General features: G+C 37.0%; 2 protein-coding genes across 2 annotated transcripts in view; one reads left to right on the forward strand and one right to left on the reverse strand.

Moving 5' to 3' along the window:
* The first annotated feature begins 640 nt into the window (after window positions 1–640).
* On the forward strand, window positions 641–3362 carry ppifa (peptidylprolyl isomerase Fa). The gene is made up of 6 exons (XM_051917648.1): window positions 641–897; window positions 1272–1302; window positions 1510–1598; window positions 1764–1860; window positions 2679–2754; window positions 2848–3362. The coding sequence occupies exons 1-6, from the start codon at window positions 757–759 to the stop codon at window positions 2981–2983; spliced, it is 570 nt and encodes a 189-aa protein (XP_051773608.1). The 5' UTR covers window positions 641–756; the 3' UTR covers window positions 2984–3362.
* Window positions 3363–4470: 1108 nt separating this feature from the next.
* zcchc24 (zinc finger, CCHC domain containing 24) overlaps window positions 4471–15483 on the reverse strand; it is a 43886-nt gene continuing 32873 nt past the window's right edge. The window contains exons 3-4 of the mRNA XM_051917646.1: window positions 10723–10887; window positions 4471–8794 (exon numbers count right to left, since the gene is read on the reverse strand). Of these exons, the coding sequence (XP_051773606.1) occupies window positions 8681–8794; window positions 10723–10887 (279 nt within the window). The 3' untranslated portion in view covers window positions 4471–8680. The remainder of the gene's footprint in view (window positions 8795–10722; window positions 10888–15483) is intronic.

Below are 15483 nucleotides of genomic sequence, written 5' to 3' on the forward strand. Positions count from 1 at the left end.
CCTTGCAGTGTTTCTGATGTTTCGTTCATTTCATTTCTGATGTGCATAGCTGTGAAAACCACAGGCTTTACAATTACTGCAAGAAAACAACCACAAAGAACAACCCAAGCAGAGTTGGTTTCTAACCACGGGGAGGCGAATGTTTCCTATGGATAAAAGTGCTTCCTCAAGGGAGCACATGGGGGATAACAAAGTATTTAGGAGTTTGATTCATCTCAGTGACTCGAATCTTTTAAGCAGGTTCACTAGAAAATCCCAGTATATACTGGGGAGTGATTCTTTGAATCATTCACTAAATAGATTCTTTAAAAAAAAGACCGAAACAAACATTATTACCCATCTACCAAAAGAAATTTTTACACATTCATAATTTTCTAATCCCTTTTCTCTCCTGGCTGTGAACGAATTCTTCTTCACTATCAGTCCAGTTTAAAGAAACCGAATTTAGCCACAACGTTTGTGATTAGTCCATAATGACTAGCGCGGAGAAGTAACATAATAACATAATAATGTGGACAACAGTTTACATCTGAATACTGATGACCTCGAAGGGCTTAAAAAGTAGGCTAATCGCATCAAAATAATATACTTATGTCGACTCGTCAGACCACATGGTGTCGCTGTTCAGTTTAACGTGACCATTTTATAGTTCTCCTTGCCTTGACCATAGAAGAACATGTCACCGTCACATGACTGTGGCTAAACCTTGAACGCATTTTATGTGTTTGTTGATGGGTTTACAACACTACAGCAAGAATGTTACAACTGAAAAATCGTTTGAAATATTGCTCTGTCGCAATCGCTGGAAAACGACTGGTTTCAGGGCCGCTGAAAAACCCTCTTGTGTTTATGGACATTGCAGCTGACGACGAGCCTATTGGAAGAATTATTATTGAGGCAAGTCATTATTTATTAAAGCGGAATAGTACATAATGCTATATTTATTAAAGCGGAATAGTACATAATGCTATATTTATTAAAGCGGAATAGTACATAATGCTATTCTTTGTCATGTAACATAAATGCATGACACAGAGACTAAAAAGTCGAAATTAATATAAAAGTTTATGATTCAGTGAAAAGAGTGAGGGAAAATTACATGAATAATGCAAAAATGTTTTCAGCAGTTGTTTCTGTCATAAATATGGCAATAATCATATTAATAATAATATCAATAATAGTAATTATAATAATTGTTGTTGTTGTTGTTGTTGTAATAATATTCTGAAGGCCGGTTTTCATTTTTTTTTTTTTTTTTTTTTTTTTTGCAGCTTTATGCTGACGCTGTACCTAAAACGGCTGGTAAGCAACCATGGGTTTCATAAAAATAATGACTTTAAGTAATTCATATAGAATGTATGGGGCCCATCAAAAAATATAAATGAAAATGTACATAAAAAACATGCGATATAAACTATATACAATTTATAATGTACAATACTTGATTTAAAAAAAGAAAAATCCACAGTTTTATATAATGGATCAGTTCTCATGGTTCTTGTCTTTCAGCAAACTTCCGGGCCCTTTGTACCGGAGAGTATGGCTTTGGATATAAGGGCTCAGATTTCCACAGAATTATCCCTGAGTTCATGTGTCAGGTAACTATTAGTGCTACTGTTCATTTATCATTCTGTTCTTTATCAAGCTTAAATTGTCATCGTATCTCTTTATTTTTCAGAGTATTTTATTATTGGTTATGAGTTGTGTTATGAGTTATATGTTTTGATCCTAAGGCCGTCTAATTATTGATGTTTTGCTGACAGGGTGGAGATTTCACTAATCATAATGGCACCGGTGGAAAGTCTATTTATGGAAAGAAATTTAACGATGAGAATTTCAAGCTGAAACACACTGGACCAGGTGATATCACTACTGTACTGTCACAGAAATAAAGGGTTAAAGCTGATATTACAGCTTTTCACTACACACGTGATCATACCCATGCATCTGATTGTTTATTTTGCATTTCTGTGCTGATTTTATCGAGGGCGGGGGGTGGGGATGCTTAAGAATTTGTGAAGTAGTAAAATGTGTTAGCAGTAACAGATCTGAGTCACTATCTGAAGTCACATTGGTAGCTGGTCCCAAAATATGTAATAAAGCAATGGAAACTTTGTGAGTGGAAGACAATTCCATGGAAATTCTTGATCCATTCAGCTAGACATGGTATCTAGTTCCTCTGGGATCTGATTCAGCAACATTTAATCATTATAAGCCTGTCAAAATGTGCAAAAAACTACATGTGCACATCTGTTTAAAGCCACAAGGTGGTGGTAAGGATCCCTCAGTTGCAGAAACAGATTTTGTAATCTTCAAACAAATGACCTACTTTCTAAACAAGTCAAAGCCAGCATATCCTAGTGCATTTTTGGTGCCAGGGGGATCCTACACCAGCACAGCATCTTGATAGATTAATATGGGCAAATAGTGTTGGGTTGTGTAATACATGACTGGATGTAATTGTAGTAGAGAGCCGTAACTTACCCAACCCAGATGTTGTCTTTCATCCAGTACCCCCTGCTGCTTTTCAAACTCTCCTTGTTTTTTTTTATTGTGGAACTGTTGATTTGTTAGATTTTCCTTGAATCTCTATATCATTAAATTATTCAAAGTGACAAATTTGCTTATATACAGCATGCAGTAGGTGGTCTGATTCTCTCTCTCTCTCTCTCTTGTAGGTGTTCTGTCTATGGCAAACTCTGGGCCCAACACAAATGGATCCCAGTTTTTCATCTGCACTGCAAAAACAGAATGGTATGCTGGTGGAGAGATGATTTAATTATTACCCATTCCAAGTTTTTTTTTCCTTTTTATGTGGTTGATGTTCCTGACATTCTCTTTTTTTAGGCTTGATGGCAAGCATGTTGTGTTCGGACAGGTCAAAGAAGGTATGGATACAGTCTCTCTTATGGAGTCCTATGGCTTACATGATGGAGGAACTGTAAAGAAGATTGTCATTACAGACTGTGGAGAACTCAAGTAACCCAGGAAAAATCTGTTCATTTTAATATGGTCAAACTTTTTCACAACTGAACCTGCTTATACATGTGTTTTGAAATTAATTCTATATTTTATTTTCTACATTTATGTTACATACCTACCTATTGCCATTTTAATTTGTCAGTCTGTGGATTCATTAAGGTGTTTTATGCTTGCTAAGTAAGCAAATGACTCAGTAAGTATGGTTATTACTTACCCCTACACAAGAAATCTTGCTTATGGGTCAAATACCATGGGCCGTGAGGAAATTTATACTGTTAAAGCCATTTTATAAAAGCTACATGGAGATTGTTTATCTTCTAAAAGCTATGCCAGAGAAACCCCAAGAGGTATTTTAAGTAAATAAATGCACATGAAACTGGTTTTGACATATGGAATTTCTTCTAGGATATTTGCATCCTGTGCCCATTTTTTTTTGTTTTAATGACTCAAGGCTGTTTTCCAGATGAGGGCCGGCTACAACTGCAGCAGTATATCTAGTTGCGTGGCATGCTTTTTAAATCTTCCAGAGAATGATCCCAAACCTTTTTTTAGACTCCATCCAGCGACAAGATTTCCTGTCCCCCTAAAGCAGGATATGACATCCTGTTTGGCTATGAAACATCTCCACCTCCAACGTTAAACTTTCAGCAAGAGTCTTCTAAACACATTAATACAATAGTTGTGGACACAATAGGGAATACGAGTTTGTCAGATGTATTCCATTATAACTGCAGCAAGCTGACATCCACATACCCTGAAATGAAAATGAGCAGTCCGTTTTAGACGGTGTGTAGGTGTAGCTTATCATAGTAATGCCTTATGAAAGTAAATTATGAACCTTTGTGGAGAACAGTGCTCTTTCCTAAATGAAACCATATGGGGTCTGAACTCACAACTGATTTGTTTGACTTCTCCGATTGCACTGTTGCTATAGAGACATTCTCATTCCCGTTCTGTTTTAGTCTGCATTGTTGCAACAAACTTGATATAATTTGGGCCTCCACCCTCTAGTGAAGTTTAAGGGATTTGGAATGTGTAGACCAATTACTTAAAGTTGGCTTCAAGAGTAAAGCCAGCGCCAAGTCCTAACCTTCACATACAGCGCTCATGTGTTTACAATCATCACAAGTAATTAGGTAGAGTGAAAAAACACACATCTGTGTCTTCAAACCTGCGCTGTTGCAAAGAGCAGGCGAACGCTAAACTTAAAGAAACGCTCGTCGATAAATGAATGTGATGTCAGAATGACAGCTGTTCCCCACGGCTTCAGACTTTGGTTTGCAGTTACGCAAGCATCATTCCCAAGGACCGTATCTAAATAATTAATCAGTCCATACTGCCTTCAGCGTGACTGATTTAAAATGGACGCAATTTCCCAACACCCAGAGACGGGCCAAAGAATAGGGTTAAAACAGGTTGTACGTATTTATTTGGCACAAACTGAACAGACATATATCACTGTGTGCAAGAAACAAAACGGAGTCATGATTCATTTAGTCAATGTTTTAATTGAATAAACTTCTAAAAGCACAGTCTTCAGTTTTCCTAACTAACAAATAAGGCACATATCGGAATGCCGTTTCATGGACACTGAGCTACAGATTTCATCTTGTCTCACATTCTAGTACATTCCATCATCAACGCTTTCTGTTGCTCGGTCCACTCCAATATGATGACAAATATTTTACAGACATTACAAACGTGAGTGTTAAATCAGTACATTCAGTAAATCTATTAATGGTACTGGAAATCCTAGGAGTGAACAGAGGCATTTATTAATGACTAACAAGAGAGGTGTATTCTACAAAAGATATCTTGGCAAGAATTAATCATGTATAACATTAATATTAAATAAGAATACATTGCACAAATTATATTTCTTGAATCGTTTAAAAAACATGCACATGCAAACTTCAGTCCCACACACTTGTTTAAAAAATAGCCTTTGATTTTTTTTTTTTTTTTTTCTTTTCATGTGAAGAAAACATTTCGACATCATTCCTGGACTTGGCAGTAACTGGAGACGGCTAACTAGAGCTCACAGTTTCATACAGTATGGACCTGATTCACTAACACATTTTGACCATGTAAAAGGTTTGTACGTGCAATTCAGTGTTATGGTCAATGACTCAGTTAGTCACGTCTTTTTGCCACTGTTTTGCATCTATAAAACACCTCAGTAAAAAGGCCCTACGACTTACAGTGTGTGAGTCAGTCTCTGTTATGTTAAAAACAGATGCGGTGATGTTAAAGCGAGTGTTATAGTTTTCCTATAAATGCAAATCAAAACATTCATGCTATATATATAACAGACACACAACAATTCGAAACAAAGGTAACAGGTAAGGTTACTATATACCAATAACATCTAGAATAACAAAACACAAATAAAATGGCTTGTAAGGGCATAATAATTATGTACCAACCTTTGAATAATATTCTATGTAGTCATCAATATTTTCTTCATAGAGTAGCTTCTGTTGCATATTTTATACAAAAAAATTGAATTGTTAAAAAAAAGAACAAAATCCTTCCATAAATATTTCTGTAGGATATAACCAAAGATTATTGTAAAACATCAAAAGAAAAAAAAAAACCTCCCAGATCTTTTGCATCTCAGCATTTTGCCCTTTTTCACATACAAAGTTTTAATATTGCATCATAACATTTTGAAATAGCTAACTTGATGATGGCAATCGAATATATACATAAAAAACATACTAGTATCTTTGTAAGGGAAAAAAAAAAATCTTGTCTGGATATCAAATTGCTCCAAAATCTTCATTATCTATATTGTTTCCAAAATACACATACCTTTAATAGAAAATAACACGTTTATACTGAAAGTGAGCTATAAAAGTCAAGTATATGTATTTCAAGACAAAAACACATGCGCAAAAAAGCACTTTGTATAGTTTTAAATGCATGGACACTGTCAATACCACAAGCTCTGTCTTTCGTTCAATATAACAAAAACCAACAGGGGAAACTCATTTATACAAATCCGCAAAACTCAGGGCTATTATCTTTTTAGTCATGCATATAGTGCAATGCAATTTTGCAATAGTGAAGCAAATTTAATAATAATGAGGCCTTGATCTAGTGGTGCATTCATTTCAGGCATACAAAACTGACAATAAATTGAATTGATCCCAAAACTGCAAGGAAATCATTATGTGTAGACTACCAGCTATGGGTGATCAGCAATGATTATGATGAATCCACAGTAATCGTTTATTACACTGGTTATTTTCATTACGCCATTCATTACGGTGTTTATCAAAAAGCAGAGTATATATCTCATTCCAGCTTAAATGAGGTCTGAAGTAAACCTTGGCGTGTAAGAATGTACGCACAGTGAAGCCATTAGCAACACCGTTACCAAGAAATAAAGGGTCTCAGAAACAATAATGACGTCCAAAGAAGAAAGTAGCGACTTACAGAAACAGCCTTGTTTTTTAATTTAAGAGTGATCTAATGATTGACTGCCTGGCAGTTTTTACTCCTTGAATTTCCCATCAGAAAATCAAATCCATTTTTTCTTTACTAAAGTAGAATTAGCTGGTTTACATTTTCAGACATCTAATCAGCTCTTTTATACCTCAGCATCATACATGACATCCCCTAGCAAAAATCCTGATTTTTCCAAAACCAAACTGTGTTAAGGCACTAGATGTTCCCTTCAGAGAAGATTTATATCAATCTGAGTTTATTCCAATAAATGAAACAACTAATATTCAACAAAATATGTGGACTCCAAAGATAAGTAAACAATTATACACATTGTATTTACCATATAAATGCGTTTAACTTCATATGTACATCTAGGATTAACAACGCAATGTCAGTTCTCACAATATCCATCTACGACTTCCCACTGGAACACGTAAAGCTACATTTATTGTTCAATAATTCTGGGTCACACTCAAATATGATCGATTAGTACTTTGTGTGAGCCATAACAAGAGGTAACGGCACATAGATGAGATCCTGTACAAACTTACTTCCATTCAAATATTAACATGCTCCTATCATAATCCTCTCAGTAATACGTCTCTGTCCAAAACGTCTTCTGACCAATCAAATGTACCCAAATTGTTGTCTCATTACATCTCAAAAAAACTCTTCAGCATTACTTACTTTGTCCTTCTTTTCCCTTTACAACTAATATTTATGTCCACTCAGATAGAAAATGCTTCCCAAAAATCACAGTTTAAACAGGGTGTAATTCATCAGTTATGTTTGCAGCTAATGTATAAACATACACATATGGGGTTACGCATAAAAAGACATTTAAAATTAAGGATTTCATTCTGAAATATGATCAGAATGATTGTGTAAACAGCGGAAAATTTCTTGAATGAAACATTTTAGTGCAAGGGTCAAATTCAACATTCTTAAAAATAAAGGTTCTTTTTGCAACAATGGTTCAATGAAGAACCTTTTAACATCCATGGACCCTTTTTACTGCACAAAAGGTTCTTCAGATTATTCAAATGTTCTTCATGCTGAAAAAAAAAAAAATGGTTCTTTTTAGAACTGTTCACTGAAAGTTTCCCCAAAATGGTTCTTCTATGGCACTGCTATGCAAACCCCATTATGGAACCTTTAGTTTTAAGAGTGAAAGAATGAATAATTTTGAATTTAAAAATGACTGAGCAGTGTTCATTTAGGACACATGCACACTATTTCATCTGAGATGTGTCATTCAAACACACTCTTTATCCTGAGGCAAATATCTCAGTGAAGAACAGGCGTTATGTTTTTGAATGCTTGCACATGGACTGAAAAGCTCACATTTTGACCCCTGTACCAAAACACTTTATAAGACGTTTGAAGCAGTTCTCTGGCAACAATTGACGACATACGTGATCACATTTCAAAGGACAGTGATGATCAGCAAGTCGTGGCTTTCGATCATCCGCACAATTCATTCGACTTTGCGACAATGTAAAGGAACTGATGACTCTGCATAAGCTGCAATGGTTTTGCATAGTTGCCAACAACTCGATTCAAATGTTCTGGGCGCCTCCAGGGCTGCTTTTAGCCAACCTGACAAAAATATCTCGCATTTGGCAATTCATAAATGTATGTGAGCGATTTAACTACCTGACGCGCTAAACCAAAGCATTAAAAAGTTCTATTCTACAGTAGTTTCTAATGGCAAGAGGTGGGGTTAGACGATACCTGTCCAGATATAAACACAGATGAAATTATCCCAGTTTAGTTAATTCAATTGCACTACGATACGATATACAAACATAAATAAATATGTGACACAAAAGCTAGGGATGGAAAATCCATTATCCCTCTGTTAATTCACAGTTAACATGATGTGCTATTGACCCAAAAACTCTGCAAAGGCACACTGGGCCCTTGTTTGACTAACGCAACACCTTTAGTGCTTGGCACATTCTCATAGTTCACTTGGTAGGGAGAATGAAGGGAGAGTCTGTAAACACACAATCAGGGGACGCAATGGTGAGGTAATCCACTGCATCCCGTACGGATAGCAATACTGTTCCAAACATATTCAATTGTCCATTATACACAATAAATGCGTCGCATGCTGCTGATACACAAAGCCATTACTAGCGTTAGAGATATTTACATGAATATTTTGGCACTTTTCACTTTTTCTTGGAGCACTTGGTAGGTGAAGTGATGGGAAAGGGGGGAGACGACCTCGGGATCCTCCTTATTGCACACGGCGGCAGTAGTAGCCCAGGACTTTGCATTTCTCGCACAGATGTTGCGGGTGCTCCTTACTCTGGTCGGAAACGTCCAGGCCATCGGGTTTCTCTAAAGGACGCTGAGAGGAGCAGAACATGTGAATCACACTTTGAACGCATGTGTATTTCTGTCCACGACATCAGTCAGGTTGAAACTGGAGATTTCTTTTAGCATTTGGCTAGACTCTTTGGAGATATGGTTTTGGAGATGAAGTATCAGGAACTCGAAGGTCCAAGTCTCAAACCACAATGGACCAACCGCAGGGGTGTGTCAGAAATTTGTTTAGGACCGCTATCAAGAGCCAATTCGTCCTTGTTGTGTTTGTAATGGTTGCCAGCAGTACGTTTTGTTATTAATACCTCATTTGATTTTTTTCCCTCAATTATTTTGCGCAGTTTATTATACAAGAAGATTCCAAGTAATTTTAGATGCCTACAGGATTCTATAGCTCAGGACGACAACCAGGGAGGGAAGACTCTATAGTGAATCTTTGTCTTGGACGCGACGCAAAAGACACTGAGAATGTGCGCGAGCCAAATCTTTTTGGCTGTTGATCACAAATAATACTTCTGCAATTATTTGTTTTCCCACCCATTGCTTTTGGAAGATCGTTTTACAATTGTGTTATTCTTTCCTGTACATCTCAGTTGCGCTCCGTGAATTACGGAAAACCAGGTTACAACGGGCCATTGGGAGGAGACAGCGCTGCGACCCGAGGGAGTGTTTGCTCGTGGGCCAAAGGCTTTCGTGAATGATAATAAGAGGAAATGTCTAATACCTCTGTGAATTAATAATTTGGCAACAGTGGTCTGATGCTCCTAATAAGCAGAACGAATTCCTGCCAAAACCGAAAAAGCGCAGGAAGCTGGGGAGGACTTTATATAATACCTCTGTTCCATGTCTGCTCTCATACTGTAAAGATGTCAGCCGTGTTCCCTGTGCATGTCGTTAAATATGAGAATGATAAAAGCAGGGATCTCCGGACGCCTGCTTCTCGAGCACATTCTGGCGCAGGTCTGACTTTTTTATACAGCAGTGTGGCATTGGCACTACTAAGATACTTTCACTTAATCATCCATCGGGAACGACTGGAGATATTAAATACTTTACGGCATATGATCTGGAGTATTGAGCGATTTCCATACTGCACGACTTGGAAGAATGATTTCCATTGTGAGAAAACAATAAAAACTGATTTTTTCATATGTTTGCTTGGGTTACAGGGAAAGAGGACCAGCTGCAAACCCTTAAAGGCTTTTTGATATATATTGCAGTGAGCTGCACTTCTCACACGCTTACTGCAGGAAACATGTTAAGTGGGTGAGATTGAAAAGCTAAAGAATTTGCTTGTCAGAAGGGAATTAACCATAATACTCTGTCCTGTAGAAGAGCTGGCTTTCTCAACAGCTGGTCCCTTCGGCACAACGGCTGCTAATGCATTTGGATACAAAACTACTTGTTGGGAAGGTAATTGTAATCAATGCTTCCCTCCCAAGAGCTGCTAAAACATATCCATTTGCACGCTTACTTGCGTAGAACTGTGTAGTGACTCTTTAAAAGCAAGGTTAACCAGCAAGACTGCAGATGTGATTTAAGAATGATGCTTTCTATTCTTGCCTTATTATGTATGCTGCAAAATAATTACCTAAAATATGCTTTGTGGGGAAATATCTAAATTAATTGACTTTATTCAGATCAAAAACAATATTGAACACCAACAAATCAATCTAAATACAGCTCCTTAAGGTAACAATTGTACCACTTTTTACAGTGTAGATAAGTTTGACTTCCTGAAAAAGGACCCCTTCTTGAGTTCAAGGGGTATTTGGGTTAGACAGTTGCCTTGGGTTTGTGTCTCAGGTTTCAAGGGTACCTGCTGGGCCCCAGCCATAAGAACTTCTTGGAAGATTGTGCTCAGAGTTGACTGACAAATTAGAAAAACTTGCATGGAGCATTTCAGTAATATAGTGTCACATTATATGAGCTGTTAAAAGATGAATACTGTACCTGTTTATGAGGATAAACATTGATATGGCATTTGATGCATTCCTGTCCCATGTTGGCCCAGGAGTTCCCACTCATCCACTTCCTCTTGCACTTAGGGCACTTGTATTCACCAAAGCACCTCTTCTTGCCTTGGTATGGAGTCAGTCCTTCGCCTTTGGGTCTTGCCTGAGAGGGCATGTCAAAGAGAGAGTTTGATTAACGAGAGTTCAGCTCAGAAGATCTACATTCATCTGAAACAGTTTCGACTTAGTGTAGCTTGTGAACAATTTGAAGCTTCTGTTGTGGAAAATTTGCATAAATTTGTGTGACCAAAATATATGCAAATAAGTAAAGCACTGCGCATGATCTGTGATGTTATTGGAGAACAAGAGAATATTCTTCTGTTCTTCTTAAAACATTTGAAATGGTAGCTGGTGATCATCGTGCATTTTTGTTCTGTGGAAATAAGCAACTCTGATATTTTGAGTAAATTCTTGTAGTTGATACTGATAAGCCAATAATTATTTTCATGTTATGGCCAATAATTGATAAATGCACTGTTTTGTTGAAATAAATTAAAAATAAGAGCAAATTTGGGCATCACAACCTTACAACGTCGTGCAGTATGACAAAATGGATATTAATGTTGAGATTTTAACTAACTACAAAAAACATTACCAATAAATAGAATAGCACACAATAAACAACAAACCCTCAGTCCATATTTCCACTGTCTTACATGTTGTATTTTCTTAAATAATAAAACAGGAACTCCTGTAACAATTATAGTAAGCAAGAGAAATTACTAAAATCTATAGGAGGGGCTGTTTTTCATTCTTTTACATGAGGTTTAAGAGTCTCATACGAACTTTATTATGGGAGTAGTTTCAACAAGTGAGTCAATGCTGACATCAATATCTAGGCCTCTATACAACTGCAAAAGAAAAAGACTAAGTTTTCCCTTGAGCATCACGAACATCATTTTGGTCAAAGTTTGTCCAAACCAAACACACTTAAAATGCTTAAACTCAAGTCTGTCAAACTCTGTCACAACTGATCCTTGCTGTGCAGCAAAAACACAGAAAAGAAGCATAGAAACAAAATGTTGATACTTACAAAGAGCTGCTGACTTGAAATATTACACCAGTTTTTTACATCTTCCTAAACTGAACGACATGCTATGTGTGGTATGGCAGACTTCTGCTGGAGAGTTCAGACTCCAAACCACTACACAAATTTGAGAACTCTGTATATGGGGAATTCTAATGATTTTAATTATGTAAGTGAATTCAAACCTCAACAGATAATTGCGGTGTGGTCTCAATATACTTTCTGGTTATTGTTACATACTCTCTGCTTCCTTTTTGACTCAACTTTCTCAAAAGAGAACAGAAAAGTGGCTATGGTATAGTGCATTTTGAGCACATATGAGTGCCTGAGATTTTTTGCTAAATTGCTTTGACACTAAACAGGATTTAGGATGTGAATCCATGCATCCAACCATCTGTAATCGCGCATAACAAATGAATGGCTACCGGAGTGTTTATTCCACACTGTGAAGAGGATAGGCAGACCTAAAGCTGCTTTACTGGTGAGAGGATTTGGATATGAAGTTCCAGGTCCCATATGAGTAAAAAAGAGGTGATATCATTCATTAGCATCTGCTCCCATCCACCCAGAGCCAACTGGCCAACTGACACACTGCATGCAAAAGGCTCTCCTCCCCAACCTTAAACACCATGAGTCAACCACTGTCAACAGAACTGTCGAAAACAGCTGGAAACCATGACGGTTGTGGCTGTTGTTTTGCCGATACTTTTAAACTTCACAGAAAGTCTGACGCAAGGCCACCCCTATGATGGTGCCAATCCCTACGTTATCGTAATGTTGGTGGTCTGGTATATGGGTGAGGTCCTAAATCAGAGAACAGACAAAACAATCAGTGATATCTGGTGTCAGAGCCACTGCTTTCCGTCAAACATTCAGTAATTAACTCAGCATGGAGTATGATTTTAGTGTCAAGGGTTGCCCCATGGTCTGAAACTCAGGTGTGTGCCAGATGACCTGTTTTTGAGAACACTGGTGTTAAAGCTTAATATCATATCTCTTTACATGCAAAAATATTAATTATTTATTTTTATAAAAATATACATTTTAACATATAGAGTGTAGGGTTGCACAATATATCGTTTTAGCATTGAAATCGCTATGTGCGCATCCGCAATCTTAGGATGTGCAATGTCTAGTATAGGGATCGTTAATCCGTACGGACCAGACACCACGGTTCAAAACGCACGTTGATTCTCTGATTAATTGCAAAGTTTGACAATCATACAATGAAAGTTTATCATTTGAGTTTTAGGTTCTGTCAGTTTAAACATTCAAGAGATTTTAAACCATTTGAGTTCGCGAAGACTCAAAAGAGAACTCAATTCTGAATGTGCAGCTGTGCGCACACAGAGACGAGCAGATGACCGTGAACACCGCGTCTAATTGTGCCTGAACGGACACATACATGCAAAAAATATTGTCAAAATGCACATAAAAGATCGCCTATCCTCGTAAACGCAACTGATTATGGCTTAGTGAACAAAATAACTGAGCAAGAAAACCGGATGTGTAACAGTAGTTTGGATCCGCACATTCAGTCTTAAAGTTACAGCAGCCCCTGCTGCTTTCTGTGTCATGAATGTTAATCAAACAACAAAATACAAAGAGAAAAATCTCTTTTGTAGTTTTACCACAGATTAATTATGTTTAATTTTTATACAGTTGAGACTATGCAGTATTATTTCACACTTGATTATTCAATTTCTGTACCTGAATACTGTTAGACTTACTTGAAATATATAAAGCACTATTTATTTAATTTTTATAAAACTGTTAGTTCCTGTCCTTGATTCTGATTGGTCAATAGCTGTGTTTTATTCACGATAAAACGGCTATGACCGCTTCACCCAACGGTTCTGTGTATCAATACACAACACCCATAGCAACCACTCTTAGCAATGTAAACTGTATGTTCTCAATTGATATTGTTTATTGAAGCTTACTGTATTATGTAGAAGAGTATTGTGAGAAAAAGATCAAGTGAGCGAGTTTATTACCTGCATTCAGGTTTAGTATTTTCCTTCAGGTCAGTCCTATGTTCATAATAAAAAATCTGTTTAAATGTCCGCTGCAATATCTTTTCCTTTTAACAGTTAAGGGGTTTTCCCGTGACTGACAGTCAAAGCATTTGTCAGTTGCGTCTTGTTCCGTGTTCACGACAATTCAGTCTTTTCAATGTAAAAGTCTTCGCTACTGTGACTCACTCATAAAGACAGTCTTTGCCGCCATCTAATGGTGTAAAATTGAAACTTCTGTTGCTGTTCACGGTCAGGGACTATTTTTTCTGGCGGAAGGAAGGCTTTTAGTGATTTTACTTAATGAAAGTTGCATTGATACATATATTTTTGGCTTTAATATTTGTATTGTGTGGTAACCGTTTTATAAAAGCAATAAGGCTGAAGGGGTTGCCTCGCGTCGTGCCTAACAATGTCCTTCAGCCGTGACTTATTCATGATACAGCACAGCCTCGAATACCTTATTGCTTACATATCTTTGTTCTATTATATTTATCTATGCTTGTGATTTGTTCATTATTTTCTATATGTATTCACTCACCTACAAAATGATCCTAGAATGATTAATTATTTCCAAATAGAGCTATTCAAGTCATCTGGTGAATATTTTTCAATATATCGCAGAAAAACAAAATATCGCAATGTCAGGTTTTTTCCAATACCGTGCAGCCCTAGTAGAGTGTATATATCGGGCTAGAATATAAACCTGGTTCACCTTATGCAAAAAAATTATACCACAAAGCAAACAGTGGATGGTTCGCCTCGAATTGCAACTGAACAGGCATTTGCAAGTTACAGCATCTCTGCAAGAGAGATTTGATCAGCAGTCTTGAAGAATTCACAACTCTGTTAAAAAGGCTCTATATATCCAGCACTGCAGAGGTTCTGGACAAGTGCCAGAGGACACACATGATATTCTGTTTACAGCAGCCTGACCTATTTTGGTTGTGTTTTTAATAGATTTTAGACCAATAGAGGTACACTGTCATTGTGAAGGAAACCTGGCAAATTTGACATTTAGACATTCTGGAGCTCATGGAAAGGGAATAAAAAAAGAACAAACAAACAAATAAATTATGTACTGTTAAATGTGATTGAAAGAGAAATTAAAAAAGCTGGATTTTTCTTTTTCTTTAAATAAATCAAAGAAAATAAACTATTTGTTGCTCATTTGAAACACATTAGTCTTGCGCTAACCACCGGATCTGAAATACACAAACCCAAGAAGCCAAAATTTATTATCCTATTGTTTTAGCTCTGAGAATATTCCTCTCACAAAATAAGCAATTGCGCAAAACAAAACATTCATTATTTTCCAAATGCAACAATCTCAGAGGAAATAAGGCAATGGAGAGTACGCTCTACTTGCAGCCACCACCAAGGAAATGACAAACTAATGGCGTTGACAGTAACGCCACAGTCTAAACAAATCCTGACCGAAGCCTGTGTGTTGCAGATTTGTGTTTACACAGTTCTTCCCAGTGCATTGCTCTAGAAGTAATTTGACCATTTTAACCCAACCCGAGCTTAATGGACACAGCAGGTTTGTGTAAATCAATCTGGCTATTTGTCCAATGAAAACAGAGCTTAAACACAGGAAAGGGTATCGATAAGTGCAACACTGAATGAATAGCTGATGTTTGATATGTCTCTCCCA

The sequence above is a fragment of the Ctenopharyngodon idella genome, chromosome 13 (assembly GCF_019924925.1).
Source record: "Ctenopharyngodon idella isolate HZGC_01 chromosome 13, HZGC01, whole genome shotgun sequence".
Lineage (NCBI taxonomy): Eukaryota > Metazoa > Chordata > Actinopteri > Cypriniformes > Xenocyprididae > Ctenopharyngodon > Ctenopharyngodon idella.